Source organism: Nicrophorus vespilloides, unplaced genomic scaffold, assembly GCF_001412225.1.
Source record: "Nicrophorus vespilloides isolate i.1.1-1 unplaced genomic scaffold, Nicve_v1.0, whole genome shotgun sequence".
NCBI classification, from domain to species: Eukaryota; Metazoa; Arthropoda; class Insecta; order Coleoptera; family Silphidae; genus Nicrophorus; species Nicrophorus vespilloides.
Window position 1 is genome coordinate 14,763 of NW_017097091.1, and position 19,032 is coordinate 33,794.

A 19,032-nucleotide genomic window follows, 5' to 3' on the forward strand; every position below is an offset into this window, starting at 1 on the left:
AGTAAATCCGATTTTCTTCAAAAGATGAATTGCTTCGTCCATCCGAATGAATTGTTCCTTTTGAACGTAAGCTTGATCTCTTAAAGTCACCGAAAATTGACTTGAAACGTGTGTCTAAATTGCAAACAAGTTATATTTGTATATTTAACAATATTTGAAATGAAAAAATGTTGAATAAAATATTGGAATTAAGAAACTTTATAAGTTTTATTAATTTTCATCAACATTTTTTATGAAATCTACTCTCAAATGTACTCAAAATTATCGTTTCTTTGCATATTTAATAAAATTAAGAAAGTTTTTCAAACTCTCAGGGCCAAAGCCAAACACACTTTTCCGATTTTAATTTTATTAAATATGCAAAAAAAGAAACGATAAGTTTGAGTATACTTGAGAGTAGATTTCATAAAAAATGTTGATGAAAATTAATAAAAATTATAAAGTTTCTTAATTCCAATATTTTATTCAATATTTTTTCATTTCAAATATTGTTAAATATAACATGTTTAATTATTACATTATTAATTATATAATAATAATGTTCAGTTCACAATTCAAATTATCAATTCCTATCATAACAGATAATCTTGTAATAAATCTCAAATTTAATCGAATGAAAATAGTTCTTGTATGTAATGGAAATTTGATAACACTTTACGTATATCATAAATAATCCATGAATGAAACTGTTTCAATAACACGTGTCGAGTGAACCGCATGTTGCACACACACACCTTCATTCATTTACTTCTTATTTTCTAATATTGCCCAGATGGTGATTGATTACTTTCCATCCAAGTGCGCAACGTAAAATTGAAAAGCGAAATACGCTTCGAACTTTCATAACTTACCGGAAATTCAATAAAAACCATAAAATATACGTCTTGCGTGCAGGATACTAACCTTTTCCTTCCACTACGATCCATCTATATTACAAAAATATAATAAATTATCAATATTAACCTCATATTAATATAATAATAATATAGATGAAATTTTGATTATTATAAGTTCTTCTGTAAGAAACATAAATTGAAATATTTTTAATTAGATTTCATTAGTTAATTCAATTAAATTTAATGTATTTCTCTGAATTCGAAAAAATATCTTCATTAGAACATAAAATTGTTATATATATATAAGTATTCTAATCACTTTGGGTAATGCTGTTAGGAACGCAATTATCCTGGATAAGGATTAAAGTGGAAGTTACGTTCGGCAATAAATTGCGGTTCGAAGACTCGGATGGAAGAATTAGTAGCTTTCGAAAATTAATCTTATTAGAGCTTTTTGTAATGTACGTTTTCAATCACATCCTTCCATTCTCTAAATAAATCCCAATCCTTTCAAATTCCTTCGAGAGAACTACAAAAGTTCGTTGTACATCCTCTCAAAGCTCTCTTATATTTCGAGAGAAGAAATTCGTTTGAAACATTGTACATTTTCGTTCGGCCACTTATACTGATAACGTCCGTCGCGCTTTGTAAATTATGTAGAAAAGCTCGTAGATGAAAAATGCATCATAAATTATATTTTATTGTGATAAATTGCTTCTGTTTAGTTTTAAAAACGATAAATTCTAATTTTATATTCTAAATTCAACGAAATGATTTATTCAAAATATTCTTAAAGTATAGAAATAATTCATAGATAAACTATTACAAAAGTATAACAAAAATTCAGAAACATCTCAATTCATTCTTAATTTATGAATTTCTAAGTTAAAAACTAACTCAAAACTGAAAATTGCAAGTTTTTTTTATTTTGCATTCAATTTATATGATGTAAATATTTTTTTTTGTTTTCAGTGAATTCTGATAATTTAAATGTAATTCAGCATAAATTATTTGTACATCAATGCATAATTCCAGATTAATTCATTAAATTTGTTAAAAACTAAAAGTAAACATTAAATTTATCCAAATATTATAAATGCAATTTTACACTCTGAAAACCGCACGTTTTGTTTTCAACGTCAACGAACGTCCGTTGCATATAATTCCGAAAATTAAATTTTTCACATGGATAACACTTTTGTACATTTCTTTTGGATACACACATTTGCATACGGTGTTATGCGTCACGCCATTAGAGTCGTACGGAATAACGTATTCAACAGTAGAAAAAAAAAACGTATGTGTTATATAAAAAAAAAACGTATCAAAGCGAATTTGAATGTATTTCAGATGAGATGAAACTCGACGGGGAGGAAATGAACTATTTTTTTTATTTGCATTCCGCGTTTCATTTTTTTTATATTTTTTGGCTTCCAACCCTTTTGCGGTTGCAAATTTTTTCTGTGTTTCACCACAATGAATGTTTTAAACAGGCATCGATTCCTCTTTGCCGCGCTTGCAGATAAACACAATACATCACAGCTATGATGAATCGATACAGCTTCTGCAGTTGTTGTAGCAGTCAGGAGAGGATGGAAGTTACACTAATTACGTAACAGTGCGGCTTGTGATTTAATGGGCTCCGGTCGCTGTAGCAATGTGATCATAAATCAAATCGCATCCGAATAAATCAAATGTTTACCAAAAATTGAATGATTTATTATAACTTTGTTTATTTATTTAATTTTTTTTTCCTTCTAATTTTAGGTCGCTGCGATGCGCAAGGATCACGATCCACATGAACCTGTTCGGATCGTTCACGATCAACAACTTCCTTTGGATCCTGTGGTACAATCTGGTGGTGAAGCACATAGATGTCATCAAAAATAATGAGGTAAATAGAATTGGTCTAAGGACGAAATTGAAGGAGAAGGACGTATCGTTTTTCGTAGCGAAGAATTTTCCAATAAGTGCTCCGCAAATAATAAATTTCCTCGGCGACTTTCCAATCCGGTCAAATATTAAATTACATGACGCAACACGAAATTCACCTTCAGATTCATTTTCTTAAGGTTTTCGTAGCGATTTAATTAAATCAAATAGCTTCTCTTGCACTTTAGGAAAATCTAAAAAAACAGGACAATTGAAACAACCATTGATTTAACTCGAGAGAAAGAAAGAAACGCATTTTATTGCTGCTGGAATCCTCCCTTTCGCAGACGGAGAAATTCCAACGAATTAACTGGATTAGGCGCTCCCCTTCACACGCTCAACATCCATTACTTAATCATCATGGTTCGAGCTGCGTCTGGCGTTGATATCCACTTGTACTTCTCGATCTAGTAAAGCCCATTTTTTTTATTTAAATGAAATTTACCGATAAAATATGGATTTTGAATTAAAGCGCTTTCGGTTTATAAATCCTGTACGGGTTGGATTTTATGGGTCTTTGTGTTGAGGTCTCTTTTTGTTACGTATATTGGAATCTCCTGTCTGGAACGAATCCCCTGGTCTGGGGTAATTGTTTTCGCGGATTGAAAAGTCTGTCTTTTCATTGCTTCGCTGCTTCTTTCCTTTCTTCCTACGATTCGATTTCATCCTGAATCGAAATACTATTTATTTTACAACAAAAGCGATACATGGATAGTTTTAGTTTTATTTTATCTTTATATTCCACTACATTTCTATAAAATATTACAACTAAATCAGCAAATTTTCTAAATAAATATCAAATATTTAATGCAACAATAAATACAAATTACATAAACATTTTTTGATTCATGAATGTTTAAATTCTATCAAATATAGACCTTTGTCTTCTATACATTTTTACGACTTTTTTACATAAGATGAACGGTTTGCACGTGGAATTTTAAATTTTATAAAAAAGAGAAAAGTTTCAGTTCATATTACATAGAAATATACTACCTCCAGTTTATGTAAATTTTGTATTACAAAATTAATATTAACAATTTAAATTACTATTTTATTATTCAATTACTACTAAAATCATAACAATCTATTCACTAGTTATATAATAAAATCTCTATTAATAACGTACCATAAAATATAAATCATTAATTTTCTCCAAACTACATTACAATCCACATATTGCGCTTAGCAGTCACGTAATAATACATTTATTATGTATAACTCGATGCGATTATAATGAACGTGTAGCTAATGAATATTCATATTGACATCTTAATCAGTATCTTCATATTAAGTCCAATAAGCGTGATGGGATTAGCAATTCCCATTTCCGGTTCGTTCGTTATTACTACATGGTTATGTAGGTGATAATTTCTATGATTACAGGTAAACAAACCGACGCTCCGGGTTACGTGTCGCGTCTGTCTGCGTATTCAGCTACAATAACAATCGATAATGCATTAATTTCCTTAATAGAACTCGTATTATTTGCGTTGGCTACGCCCTTCCGTCCATCAACCATTCAAAAACACCATCAACTTCGCAAAAAATTGCAATTACGCAACAGTTTTTCTATATAGCGAACCTGCTAGCAGACTTGCTTGAAAGGGGTGACTTTTGTCTTTAATTTGCATATTTTATGGTTTAATTAACTTATATAGTTGCTGAGTAATTCAAGTTTATGTGAAAACAGCAAAATTCCGAATTTATCAGTTACGTAACTTGTTTATACTAAAAATCAATGCGTTTGTTAATAAAAAGAAACATGTTGATGAAATTTCACTTTGTTTCTTATGTAATCAAGCAAAACTTTTCGAATCGGGAAAAGTATCGGGATTTTCATTTATTTCCCACGTAAATATAATATTAAATGCGCCTCGGAAACCACCTGTAACGAATGGAAATGGGTAAAAACGTTATTGGAAATTCGATTCGATTGGTTTTCCGCAAGTTTTAAAGTTGTGGCGTTCGCATAAACTAATTATAACTTTAACTTTATCGTTTTCTATACAATACGTATCAATTTATTATATATAAATTAACGTCGAACAATTATATATATTATATATATATTATAAGGGTTCGCGTTTGGTGCCTTGTGGAATTTATAGGAAGTCGAACGAGGATAAATATTTACTGGATTCGGCACCGCAACCAATAAATATCACCACTTTATTTTCCCCTATTTCCTATTTTCCTACCCTCCGGTCGGAATGCGCGCGTGTGTTGGTTTTTGTTCTTTCCATCCGTATTTGTCTGTTTTTCCGGTCCTGTTTTCCTTGCCACACCAATCAATAAATAAATAAATAATGAAACGGATTCTTGTTTGGACACGGAAATGAAATAGATACTTTTACTCAATTCCGCTATTAATTAAATATTTTAGATTGGATCTGTCATTTTCGTGATTGTTGCATGAATTATAGATGATTACAACTAGTTATGTAACTAAGTTAAACTAGTGTCTGTAACTTTTTATAAATTTGTATCGATTTGAATCGTTGCAATTGTTGGAGTTTACAATTGGATTCAACGTATCGTCCGATGAAGTCGTTACATTTGGTATCTGACTCCTCGAATTAGAATATCAATTGGAACAATGGGGAACGCCTCTCCTCCACTAGGTCAAAGTTATGCTAACTGGTTGTAGTTACGTAAACTTGCATTCGACTCGATCAAATTTACGGTATCTCCTCGTGAACACGAATAGCTTATTGGTCCCTACCCCAAATATTGTGGCAGACCAAACAGATGTTTATTTGCATACAGCTGATGTACACATCCATCCGAAAGCAAACATATTACGCTTGAAATCCATATAAATAAATGTCCGTGCAGCCCTCTCTCGTCCTTTCTCTCTCTCTTGTTCACTCCCTTTACATCTCTCCTTCTCGCTCTCATCCACGTCTGTGTCTCCGGTCTTCCGCAAACATTACACCGACAGTGCAATTCCACGCTAATATCATTCGCATGCAAATTTCACGCAAACTTTTACACGACGACATAAAACCGGAATGGATTTCCAGACACGACCGCAAGCCGACAACCCTTGAAAACCCAACCTCCGAATTGCACCCATCGCGGTGCGTTCATTCATTCGTACGAAATGAACCACCCCCATTCAAAATATGTAGATATATATTTAGTACAGTATATGAAGACACTTCATTTTTGGAGCATTAAACTTGCACAGCTAATTACAGGAAAACCGTAATTGCTACAAATATGCAAATTCATTCAAAATGAAGCCTGTTCATTTATCTTTAATTAAAGTGCTCATATTTCTAATTAACATCAAAGGTTGTCGAGTAATTAAATAAAATATGATAACAGTGTTTTTTTTAAGCTATCTATTCCTAAAGAACCGTAATAACATTTAAATTAATGTAATTAAATTAAAGCGTATATATTTAGCTTTAATTAGACTATTTATATTTATATTTATCATGATTATTTATCGATTATTATAAGAAAATGTAAAATCTTTGCTTTCAAAGTTGACAGCTTATTGCAGAAAAACTACAAGAGATACAAAATGTTAATTTATTCAAATTCAAGCTAGTATCTTTGCTGTTAATAAGAGTATTCATAGTTTTAATTAGAGTATGTGGTTGTTCAGTAATTTGATAAAATGTGAAGTCACTACATTTAAGGGAATTACACAATTTTGTCAACTTGTTACAAGAACACGACAAACACTACAAATATCGAACTATGTTCATATGAAATGTCATAGTTCAATATATAGTTTCAACAATCGATATTTTTATTAGCATTCATGATTATAGAGTAAATAAATAAATTGTAAAGATTAAATTGCAAAATTTAAAAATAAAAACGAGAAAGTATTGCTTTTTTTAATGCTTTAAAATGTTGACTGTTTATTGCAGAATAAATACAATAGACATAAATATGATTATATTTTCAAATGAAAGTCATTATGTTTGGTTTTAATTGATGTATTTATAGTTGTAATTACATGTGGTTGTTGAGTAATTTGATAAAATATAAAGTCACAACTAACAAATTTCATTACTCAATTTTGTTAACTTGTACAAGAACACGACAAGTACTACAATTAAAAGGTCATAGTTCATTCTATATTGTGTATATTCATTAGCATTCGTAATTATTGAGTAAATAAATAAATTGTGAGGACTCAAAAATGTATCAACAAAATTTGAAAACAAGAACGTGAAAGTATTGCATTTTTAAGGTGGAAATTTGAGGTTTTATTAATGGAATATGTCTAATATTATAAATCTAGTGGTATGTAGTATACGTATCTAGAGATCTATAACTATGCCCGATCCCTGAGCTCCTTGGAACGGAATGCCACTTACACAGAATTATCAGCTAATTACCGAAGCGCCGAAATTGCGTAACAGAACATTGTGCTCCGACCCAGCAGACACCGGAGTCTACTTTACGTAACAAAATTTAATTAGCCTGCACATAATTCAAGTCTTTGCGCGAAACTTTTGGAAAACTCCATTCTTCATACATGGTGTACAATTGAAAATTGAATTTTACATAAAAAAGAAATTTGTAACTTAATTATTTTATTTGTGTAGTTACTATAATTAATTCAGATTGTAAATTTAATGTAAGTGCATATAAATTTCAAGAGGTTTATTGTATAAGCGCAGTGGTCGGAGTTTATGTAAGACAGGCGTTTGTATCCTTGGACAAGTTAATGCTCCGAAGTTTGTGTTTCTTTTAGTTCCTCTTAAGACAAACAAGGAGTTGAGGTCCGGTTGTTTGCTGGAGTTTAATCCGTTACCGCATTGTTTCAGGTCTGGTGTCGTGGTCTTCACGCAGTCCTGATGCTCTTCCTCATATCCAACTACTCGTGGATGTTGGGAGAGGGATTATATTTGCACACCGTTCTAGTATCAGCGTTCATCTCCGAGACCAAACTCCTGCGATGCATGCTCCTACTAGGATGGGGACTGCCCATAATATTTGTCGTTCCCTACGCTTACCTTCGATACACGTTCGAGGACCAAAACGACGTTGGGTAAGTGTACCACCATCACCAACACTAACACCACGAACGTTCAACAAAGGCGGTCGACCGTAATTTGCAACGGCAGATTTACATAATCGAAAACTATCCCGGCTTAGTATTAAACGACCGCAGGGTGCAATCATTTATTCATTTAGATCTCCATAAGATGGCGAGGAACGAACGAACGAGTATGGTGTATAATTAAGTTTTAATTTTCTCTTCGCCTCAGGGAAATTAACGTTCTTTTATTCTGGAAAATTTTGTAAGAAGTTTTTTTTTGTTGATGAAATTAGTGCAAATGTTTGGGACATAATGGAAGCGACAAATTATTGCTTGCCATTAATTTGTACGACGGCAAAGATGCGCTTTTCCCAGGTGAAGAGTGGATCTGGGTCAACTAATCCTTGTCTATATATATGCATGCACTTTGCATTATGGACTGACCGACGTGTGCAATTTCCACGTTCATAAGCCGCACAATTCCACAATTCTAATTAATCCATATCATTGTTTGCATTATTTATAGTTGGATTACAAAAATTAAACTTTTAGTTATTCAAAAAATTCTAAATTAACTTCGGAAACTTTAATAATCTTACCAAGAAGAAACCACTAAAAGTTATTTTTTTTTATTCACAATTTTAAAATTAATTACGAAACCTTTAATTATCTTTCAAAAACTTAAATCTCATGAAAGTTTAGTTTTTTTTTTCATAAAATTTATATAAATAAATTGGTAAATTATATAAATATTTAATTTTTGATTTACAACGTTTATTTACAAATATTTTTCATTTTTTCATTCACGAAATATTTGTTTTACGTAACGATATAAATTGTGTATTTCAGCAAAAAGCAATGCATCAATAACTAGCAATTTTCATTTGTAAATGAAAATAAATGTATGCTTTATAAAAAAAAACCATTATGTAAATGCACAACAGGCGTTAAATTTGTTCAAAATAAACTAATATTATTGTTGTTAATTACTATTGTCTTATTATATAAGATACAAATAAATTAATTGCAAATAATAAAAAATATTAAAAAAAATGATAAAAATAAAGCAAAAATGATGTCGGTTACATAACACCCGGCACATCCACCAAAAAATAAGTGAAACAAACATAAATTTTGTCCAGTTTATCAAAGCATTTTGCGTAGCACTTAGATAATAATTATTAAATATAACCGCAATTTATCAAAATATCATTTTTATGCAATTGTTGGTTGTTATCATTAATTTATGTGTGCAATAAATTTGCTTTACTTGCATAAAATTGTGTAACATAAAAAATATTATTCCTCATCAATCTACAACTATGCAAAACTCTAACTACATGTAATATACATAAATAACAAACTCTTTAATTTCTGCTTAAATATTGAAATATGTTATGTTAATTAGTGAATTAATTAGAATTGCCAGTAAAACTTTGGTCGTTAGACATTAAAACCAATACAAAATTAGTAAATAAATAAGATAATTTATATTAACTTGAATGTAATTAAATTTGAACTATTTATTACATAATTGGCAAAAATACATTATAATAATTATTACGTAATATTTAAAAATATATTAATTAACTGCTAAATGATGTTTCGTATTAATATTTTTGTTTATTTTCTCATTTCCAATGTAAATAAAAATACACTCAATTTGTAATTTGTAATAATAATTATTATTATTATTATTGTAGCGATAATTAATGCAGTTCACGAAATGAAATGTAATGAAAAACATATATGCATATTTCATTCAAATTTATTGCCGGAAGGCAACTTTTTAGTATTTTTTTTATTTGAATCATATTTTGACTAATAATGTAATTTATTTATGCATTGAATTCAATAATTCTTTGTTTCATAAATCAATTGCGAAAACTTGGGGTTATAATTTATTGAAAAAAAAATATATAGAAATATTTTATGAAAAATTATATTTTTAAACATTAAATTACAATTGCACTAAGCGTTACATCACAAGTTACTTGTTCAAATTCATTACGCAATTTCTGTAATAAGCAATAACTTAATACGAAAGGAATTTGATAAAACTATAAAAAATAGGCGAGACATTGAAATATTTATTCGTTCCTCAATGTTATTTCGAATAAATTATTTTTATGGTCTAGACTCGTGTTGGAATTCTTTACACATCTTTTTCACGTTTTTTTACTACATTTCATTCAACTCTTTTATATTTCCGAGAATCGTCTACATTTTATTGCCGTATTCCTCAAATAAAATATTTTTTTTTATTAAATTATTTAACAACAATAAATTCTTTAAAAAAAGTATATTAGAATTTGCGTGCATGAAGAATTTTAATGTTAAACGTATTCAAGTTTGTAAATTAAACGGAAAAGTTAAAATTGAGTTTATTTATTGCATCTTTGGTTTGGACGCTGATTCTAAGCATTTTACCCCATTTACCGTAATTACTGCCGCAAACTCATTGAATCGTAATGGGGGTTGTAAATTTTCTGTTTGGTGCAAAGTAAACGCAAACGAGTGGGGCCCGCGGGGGATTTTAGCGAGTGCTGTCCGTTGTCCTGAGGGGATGAAGGACTAAATAAATCAGCTAATGTTCGGCCTTTTTTCCCCAATGAAAACCCAACCAACATTTGTATTCATCACGTTCTTTATTATCTCAATCATTGCAGCTGTTGGATGGACGATGGAAAGTTCTTCATTCTACTACAGATCCCAGTGGCCGTCAGCATCTTCCTCAACTTAGTCTTCCTGGCAAATATACTGCGAGTGTTGTACGTTAAATTGAGGCAGCAACCCCAGGGAGGATCCGGAGCTTCCAGGGCTTCACTTCAGGCTTTGAGGTAATTCACCATTAACACAAAATAAAAGACAACACACAACAAAAAACTAAGCTCACACAAACTTGCACACAACTTCTGCTCTTATAAGTTTACGAAAACTTATAAGAGACACCACTTTTCTTGCCGTTTTGTTCGTGGTCGAAAATGTTTTCAAACTGACGTGATTTATATCAATAAATAAACGTATCCAATCATTACGAAAACCTATTTGTCATTTAGTTTCAATAGGAGTGAAATTTATTACTTCTCCAACTTAAAGATAAATATAATCTTTATAATAATTTTACAAATTAATTTCAATAACTAATTTATACATTTCTTTGTCCATCGTATAAAAATCTTTGATTTTGAGGATTTTATTGATAATAATAAACTTATATAAGTTTAAATTTTATTCATATCGTGAAAACATAATTAAAATGGCTTGTTTTGTGGAAAAGTCAAGGTGTTATTATGTTGTGTGGACATAATCAATAAATATAAATAAATAAACGTATCCAATCATTACGAAAACCTATTTGTCATTTAGTTTCAATAGGAGTGAAATTTATTACTGCTCCAACTTAAAGATAAATATAATCTTTATTATAATTTTACAAATTAATCTCAATAACTAATTTATACATTTCTTTGTCCATCGTATAAAAATCTTTGATTTTGAGGATTTGATTGAGAAGAATAAACTTATATAAGTTTAAATTTTATTCATACCGTGAAAACATAAAAAATGGCTTGTTTTGTGGAAAAGTCACGGTGTTATTATGTTGTGTGGACATAATCAATAAATATCAATAAATAAACGTATCCAATCATTACGAAAACCTATTTGTCATTTAGTTTCAATAGGAGTGAAATTTATTACTTCTCCAACTTAAAAATAAATATAATCTTTATAATAATTTTACAAATTAATGTCAATAACTAATTTATACATTTCTTTGTCCATCGTATACAAATCTTTGATTTTGATGATTTGAATATTCTAGATTTTTTTTAGATTATTTGAAATAATAAACTTATATAAGTTTAAATTTTATTCATAACGTGAAAACATAATAAAATGGCTTGTTTTGTGGAAGAGTCAAGGTGTTATTATGTTCGTGGTGGAAAATGTTTTCAAACTGACGTGATTTATATCAATAAATAAACGTATCCAATCATTACGAAAACCTATTTGTCATTTAGTTTCAATAAGAGTGAAATTTATTACTTCTCCAACTTAAAGATAAATATAATCTTTGTAATAATTTTACAAATTAATTTCAATAACTAATTTATACATTTCTTTGTCCATCGTATAAAATCATTGATTTTGAGGATTTGAATATTCTAGATTTTTTTAGATTATCTTGAATAATAAACTTATATAAGTTTAAATTTTATTCATATCGTGAAAACATAATAAAATGGCTTGTTTTGTGGAAAAGTCAAGGTGTTATGGACGTAGCAAAAGAAGTAAAAAAAACTTTTCTTATTGTGTTTTCCTGTTTGGGTCTTCTAAAAAGTTTCGGATAAGTTTTCTTTGCGGAAAGGTCGTACGAAAGATGATACATGGAGGAATGTTGTTTTCTTGCTGTTTTGCGCCACGTATGACCTTTCGAACTTTCCCCACTTCGCATAAATTAATCTGCATACGAAACCGGAAATGAATCAAATTCCTCCAATCGTTGTGAACAACATTCATATACATGTGTTTCAGCGATAATTTTTCATTACTTCATAATTCAACGTTAATTACAGACAGCCGAATTGATGAAATCACAATGCATTTCCCAAACTTCCAACTTTCATTTGCATCTTTTTAGATCTAGTTTTCGAGAAAATCACTGCTCTTTCGAGCGTTCATTTTTCATTACTTTAAACCAGTGATTCCCAAAGTGGTCTATATCGACCCCCAGGGGTCTATGACAACCTGCAAGGGGTCTACGTCAGCGAAAAAAAAATTGGGGGTTCATGAAATTAAAATGGGGGTGCACAATGGGGACAATCAAAATCCCGACGTTCGAAATTTCGACTGTATCGAAATCCCGACTGTAGCGAAACACCGACATTCGAAATCCCGACTATATCAAAATCCCGACAACCATAATCCGGACTGTATCGAAATCCCGACTGTATCGAAATCGCGAATGTATCGAAACACCGACATTCGAAATCCCGACTATATCAAGATCCAGAACATTAATGAGTTATCTTCGCGGAATAGCTCATAGTCTTTCATTATAATTATTTTATTCATTTATGTATTATAATAAAGATAATTTTAAAAAAAAAATATTTCTAGAATATAACGGGGGGAGTTGAGATTATTAATTGTTGTTATTTATTTATTTAATTTCATTGAATTATTAATAATAATTTATTGTTATTAATATTAAATAATAGTTAAATAATAATAGATGATGACTACGCTTCGGAATAGTTTAAAAATGTTATTGTATACATTATAATAATAAAAGACACTGTCGGGATTTCGATATAGTCGGGATTATTATATATGGATGTAGGCATTCGCTTTGTGGTCGCAATACATTTTGAACTTGTAAAAACCTGCACATAATGATATACCAGTATCATCTTGTTAGAAGCATACGCAAAGTCTCAGAGCAAAGATCTTAATAATTATAAAGATCTAGGGAGTCTACCCAAAACCGAAAAACATGGCAAGGGGTCTACGACACAAAAAAAGTTTGAGAACCTCTGCTTTAAACTTTCTCCCATTTTGCATAAATTAATCTGCATACGAAAGCGGAAATGAATTAAACTCCTCCAACCGTTGTGAACGAGATTCGTATACATGTGTTTCAGAGCAACGCTTCTGCTGGTTCCGTTACTCGGCCTCAACTTCCTGTTGACACCCTTCAGACCCGACAAGGACGGTTTCTGGGAGTACCTCTACGAAGTCGTCCAAGCCGTAACTGCTTCATTACAGGTAAGTAACAAAGAAAAAAGTAGTGAAATTCAACTGAAAATAATCAAATTTAATACCGCAAAAATTGTATAAAATATATTTCTGGTCAATGGACAAAATCGTTTTCGCTATATAAATTGAAGAGCGGTTGGTTTTTGTACGTAAAAATTGCAATGATGCAATCCAATCAATCGGAGAACTCGGAAGAAGTCGAGGGAATATTGGAGATTGAGGATTTCATAGAAACGCAACAAAGGATTGCAAAACCGATAGAGATGAGATTTCATCATATTTTTGTAGTTGTTAAGAAACGGATACAAGTTTAGATTATTTCGTTTTCAATCAGAAATATTAAGCAACAAAATAATTACAATCAACAATGAAAAGAATAATCTATGAGAAAATTTCTATACAAAATTCAGTAGCAGTTTATTATGTAAATTAATCAAATAAACATACAATTATTAATTAGCAAACTAATAAAAAGTAAAATCCATCAGTGATTTATATATTTCCAATTTAATTACTTTTCCATTTGTATATTTAATTATTTACAATTGATTAAAAAAAAACACTTATTTGTATATAAAGTCCATTAGCAATTGATCAATAAAATATAATATGTATTACGTAACAAATTATTAAAAAATAGTATAAATATTCTCGACATTTATGTAACCTGTAGATTGGCTGATGTCAACGATAATTTGCGGTATTCAAGGAATGCGTGCGAGAAACAATAAGCGTCTGTTTCACCCTTAACAGATCTGAGGGAGAGATACAACCGGAAGCGAACGCGAAGGAACGTAAACAGAGGGTTGAAAAAAAAAATTGTTTTCCCTTGTGCATTGCGCGTTTAACGATTCAAGGGCGCAAAAAATACACTGTAAACACAACTGTGAATACAATTACAGCATTTCAAAGTGAAAAGTGAAGGAAAAGGGATATTTTTTTGGTAAAAAGAAAGTTTTTATAATATTATATAATTTTAAAATATTACAAAGATATTTATAATAAACAAATATATTTCATTGATAAATGCAGAGAAATGACAGCTGTCATAATTTATGAATGTGTAATATGAATATGTCAATAGAATTGACATGACACGTTTTTATCTGAATGATTATTATATGAAAGGCAATGGAAATAATCGTGGCTTCGCTTCAATTCAGCTGGGTTTCGGTTTCTGCCGGACGTCAATAATAATTATAGCGTTTTACCTATGCGAATTAGGATTTCCTATCTGCCAAATCGCATTAATCCGATGAATGCGAGCCGCGTCATTTCAATTATTTATAATAATTGCATTGACGTGCGATTTGCATGTATACATTCATGGAATTTTCGTATTCATCCGAACAATATCACGAATACTAATTTGATATTAGAAAATATACAGTTGTTTGGTATTCAATAACAATCAGTTAATTCAAATGACATGTATGACAATTATATAATAATTTCAATAGTTTTTTTTTTAAATTTATTTAAACCAAAGAATTATTTTGTATTCTCAATAACTTTGTTTCACAATATGATAACTGTCACCTTGTGTCAAAGAAAGGAACTGATGAAATACTGATAGCAGTGCAACTAAAAGCAAGTATGTTGTGACAGCTGTCACCTTAGGATCTGGTGACATATTCTTATCAACTATTAACAAATATGTTATATTATTACTTTTTTTTATATCGTATAAATTTATTCACAATCTGTTTGATTGATTGATGCAAATACTTATATAAACATATATGAATATTACTTGTAACTTGCCAAGTAATATTTGATAAATTTTAGGACATTTTTGTAAAAATAATGAATATATTTGAAGATTGTAAAATTAAATTCAATACTTGTTTAATCAATTTTTATTTCATTGAAAAGTGACAAAACATTTTGCACATTTGGCAAGAGTTTTCAACAATTTAAACAATTACATAGTTACCAATATTTACCAAGTAACTTATATAAGTACTTGCATGAGCAGTCTGATGCAATTACTTATATAAACATATATGAATAAGACTTCTAACTTGCCAAGTAATTTTACATCAATTTTAGCAAATGTTATATATTCAGAAAGATAGATTTATAATTAAATATTAAATATTTTAATTGTTTAGTAATTATAAATAATTTCTTGTATTTACGGATTATTCAAATTCTATATTTGCGCGTTTTATTAAAATTGGACGATAAAACTTCGCACACACCTGCGTCTCGATGAATCACAGCTGCAGGTGCGTACAAATAAACAAATCCATATTTGGGTACGAAAACACCTGCATTGTTTAAACAATCGTTCGGAAATGCGAAACGTCGCGAATTGTCACGAAGAATTAGCTACAGCTGCAACTACGTATCTAAAACGTTAAACACATTTTTATATTCACATGAAGAATGCTGCTTTTTGATTCGAATATTTTGAAACGAGCGTTAATTATTACAAATTCAAACAATTATGGAAAAATGTATATGGAAATAATGCATTTCATTCCATGTTTAAATTGAAATAATTGTATACTAAACAATATTTGCCAAGTAACTTATAGAAGTACTTCTAGAAGTAGTCCCAAAAAATAAATGTTTTTATTGATTTGATTAATTGATGCAATTATTTATATAAACATATATGAATATTACTTGTATTTTATATTACTGCTTTTTCAAGCTTTAATTTTTCGGAATTTCATTTTTAAATACGAATTACATCCAAACGGATAAAGTCACAGCAATATTTGAATACACTTTATATTCCCCAATTATCTAACTATCATATGTATCTTTTGGATCTATTCTATCTATTACAGTTTCTGAGAAAATCAATATAATGTGAATACACGGCTTTTTCGATCGTTAATTTTTTGTAATTTCATTTTTGAATAAGAATTACAGCAAAACGAATAAAATAACAGCAATATTTGAATACACGTTACATTCCCTAATTATCTAACTATCATATGTATCATTTAGATCGATTATATCTATTACAGTTTCTGAGAAAATCATTATAATGTGGATACACTGCTTTTTCGATCGTTAATTTTTCGTAATTTCATTGTTGAATACGAATTAGAGCCAAACGGATAAAATCACAGCAATATTTGAATACACGTTAAATTCCCCAATTATCTAACTATCATATGTATCATTTGGATCCATTCTATCTATTACAGTTTCTGAGAAAATCATTATAATGTGAATACACTGCTTTTTCGATCGTTAATTTTTAGTAATTTAATTTTTGAATACGAATTACAGCCAAACGGATAAAATCATAACAATTTTTGAATACACGTTACATTCCCCAATTATCTAACTATCATATGTACCATTTGGATCTATTCTATCTATTACAGTTTCCGAGAAAATTATTATAATGTGAATACACTACTTTTTCAATTGTTATTTTTTCTTAATTTCATTTTTGAATACGAATTCCAGCGAAACGGATAAAATCACAGCAATATTTGAATACAAGTTACATTCCCCAATTATCTAACTATCATATGAATCAATTGGATCAATTCTATTTATTACAGATTCTGAGAAAATCATAATAATGTGAATACACTGCTTTTTCGAGCGTAAATTTTTTGTAATTTCATTTTTTAATAGGAATTATAGTCAAACGGATAAAATCACAGCAAGGTTTCAATACACGTTACATTCCCCAATTATCTAACTATCATATGTATCATTTGGTTCCATTCTATCTATTATAGTTTCCGAGAAAATCATTATAATGTGAATACACTGATTTTTCGAGCGTAAATTTTTCGTAATTTCATTTTTGAATACGAATTACAGCCAAACTGATAAAATCACAACAATGTTTCAATACACGTTACATTCCCCAATTATCTAGCAATCATATGTATCATTTGGATTCATTCTATAAATTACAGTTTCTGAGAAAATTATTATAATGTGAATACACTGCTTTTTCGATCGTTAATTTTTCGGAATTTCATTTTTGATTACGAAATATAGCCAAACGGATAAAATCACAGCAATATTTGAATATACGTTGTATTCCCCAATTATCTAACTATCATATGTATCATTTAGATCCATTCTACCCATTACAGTTTTGCGATTTCACTATTTCTTTTGACTGTGAAACTGCAACTTACATTGCAAATTTATACTTTTAATAAAGTAGCCACGTCAACAATTTTTAATAAATTTCAAATTGATCATGAATTTTCTCTAAAGGAGACACATTGCAATATTTCCATGTCTGACAATCAATAATTTGGCTTTCTTTGCGTTCTCGTGCACTTTTACAAGGGAGTAACGAAATTGGATTTCTTCGGGGCTAAATTTATGCTCGAAACGATAGAGAATTTATATTATATGCAAATGTTGAGATGGATGCATGCAGATGGCGACGGATCATTGAATAATTCTCTGAGAAGATATGTAGTTATTTTGGATTCCCCCACACCATGATTGGTTAGCATTAAGTGCAAAACCGTGTAGTAACTTCGACTCCACGAAGAATCCCATCCGAAACCAAAAATACCACTTCTGCATTTCCACAATAATTATACGATTCGTTAAATATTTAACACAGTTTCGACGAAAATAGAAAAATCAATATTATAAAAAGCTTACTAATTAATTATGAATACAATCTAATAACTGAAAGATTTAATCATTGTTCTTTGATGTATTTTGTTAAGTTTCATTAGCTTTGGTTTCTCTTAGATAATTAATATTGTAATCAATATTTGATTGAGATTTAATTAATTGGGTATTCCGTATGGCTTATCCATCGGTATCTAATGTGGATGGGTCTAGAGGAGAGATCAAAAGTCCGGTTCGATCGTTTAATTATGGACTCACTCACTATTCAATTATAATTGAATACACAGCTTTAACCCAACGAACATCAATTATCAAATTTCCATAACCTTCTTTGATTCTCCATCGAATCACTTAATTGGAGATGGCTTTGACTTTAAACGATATTCATATAAGATTTATAATTGTATTATTAATTTAACCTTCACTGCGTTAAAAAAAAACTGAATTTAAGTGATTAATTTAGTTATATAAAGAAATTATGAAAATATTATAGATTATTTTTATAGGAATTTACTACAGTTTCATAATAAACTGTGTACAAAGTTTGGTTTAAATAATATAAGTAAATATTCTTTCATTATTTTAATAAAAGTTTTACTGAAAATAAGTATTTTATTTCTTACAAGATGGACTTTAAAAAAAAATGTTTACAAAGCAATTTCTTTCGTGACTCCGAGAACGAAATAAAGTTACGTTGTATGGACACCTGTTGCATCTCCTTAGTTACTGTTGTCTTGGTAAAATTGCATTACATAACATTATTGCAAATCCAAAGATGTCACAAATCTTCCTTACAAAAACAAAATAATGTCCTAATTATGGTAAGACACATAATAATTAATTTAATAAAACTTTTTTAATTGATTAAATAAAAAATATTTAATTAAAATTGTAAAAAAAAACGCT

The 19,032-nt window shown here is 29.6% G+C and overlaps 1 protein-coding gene across 4 annotated transcripts in view; it reads left to right on the forward strand.

The window, feature by feature from the left end:
• The window catches only part of LOC108558882 (calcitonin gene-related peptide type 1 receptor), a gene marked incomplete at its 5' end in the record, with an annotated part of 38,997 nt that overhangs the window by 11,609 nt on the left and 8,356 nt on the right, over window positions 1-19,032 (forward strand). For all 4 annotated transcript variants that reach the window (XM_017915933.1, XM_017915934.1, XM_017915931.1 and 1 more), the window contains 4 exon segments: window positions 2,604-2,730; window positions 7,565-7,788; window positions 10,449-10,619; window positions 13,428-13,551. In XM_017915933.1, coding sequence (XP_017771422.1) covers window positions 2,604-2,730; window positions 7,565-7,788; window positions 10,449-10,619; window positions 13,428-13,551 — 646 coding nt within the window.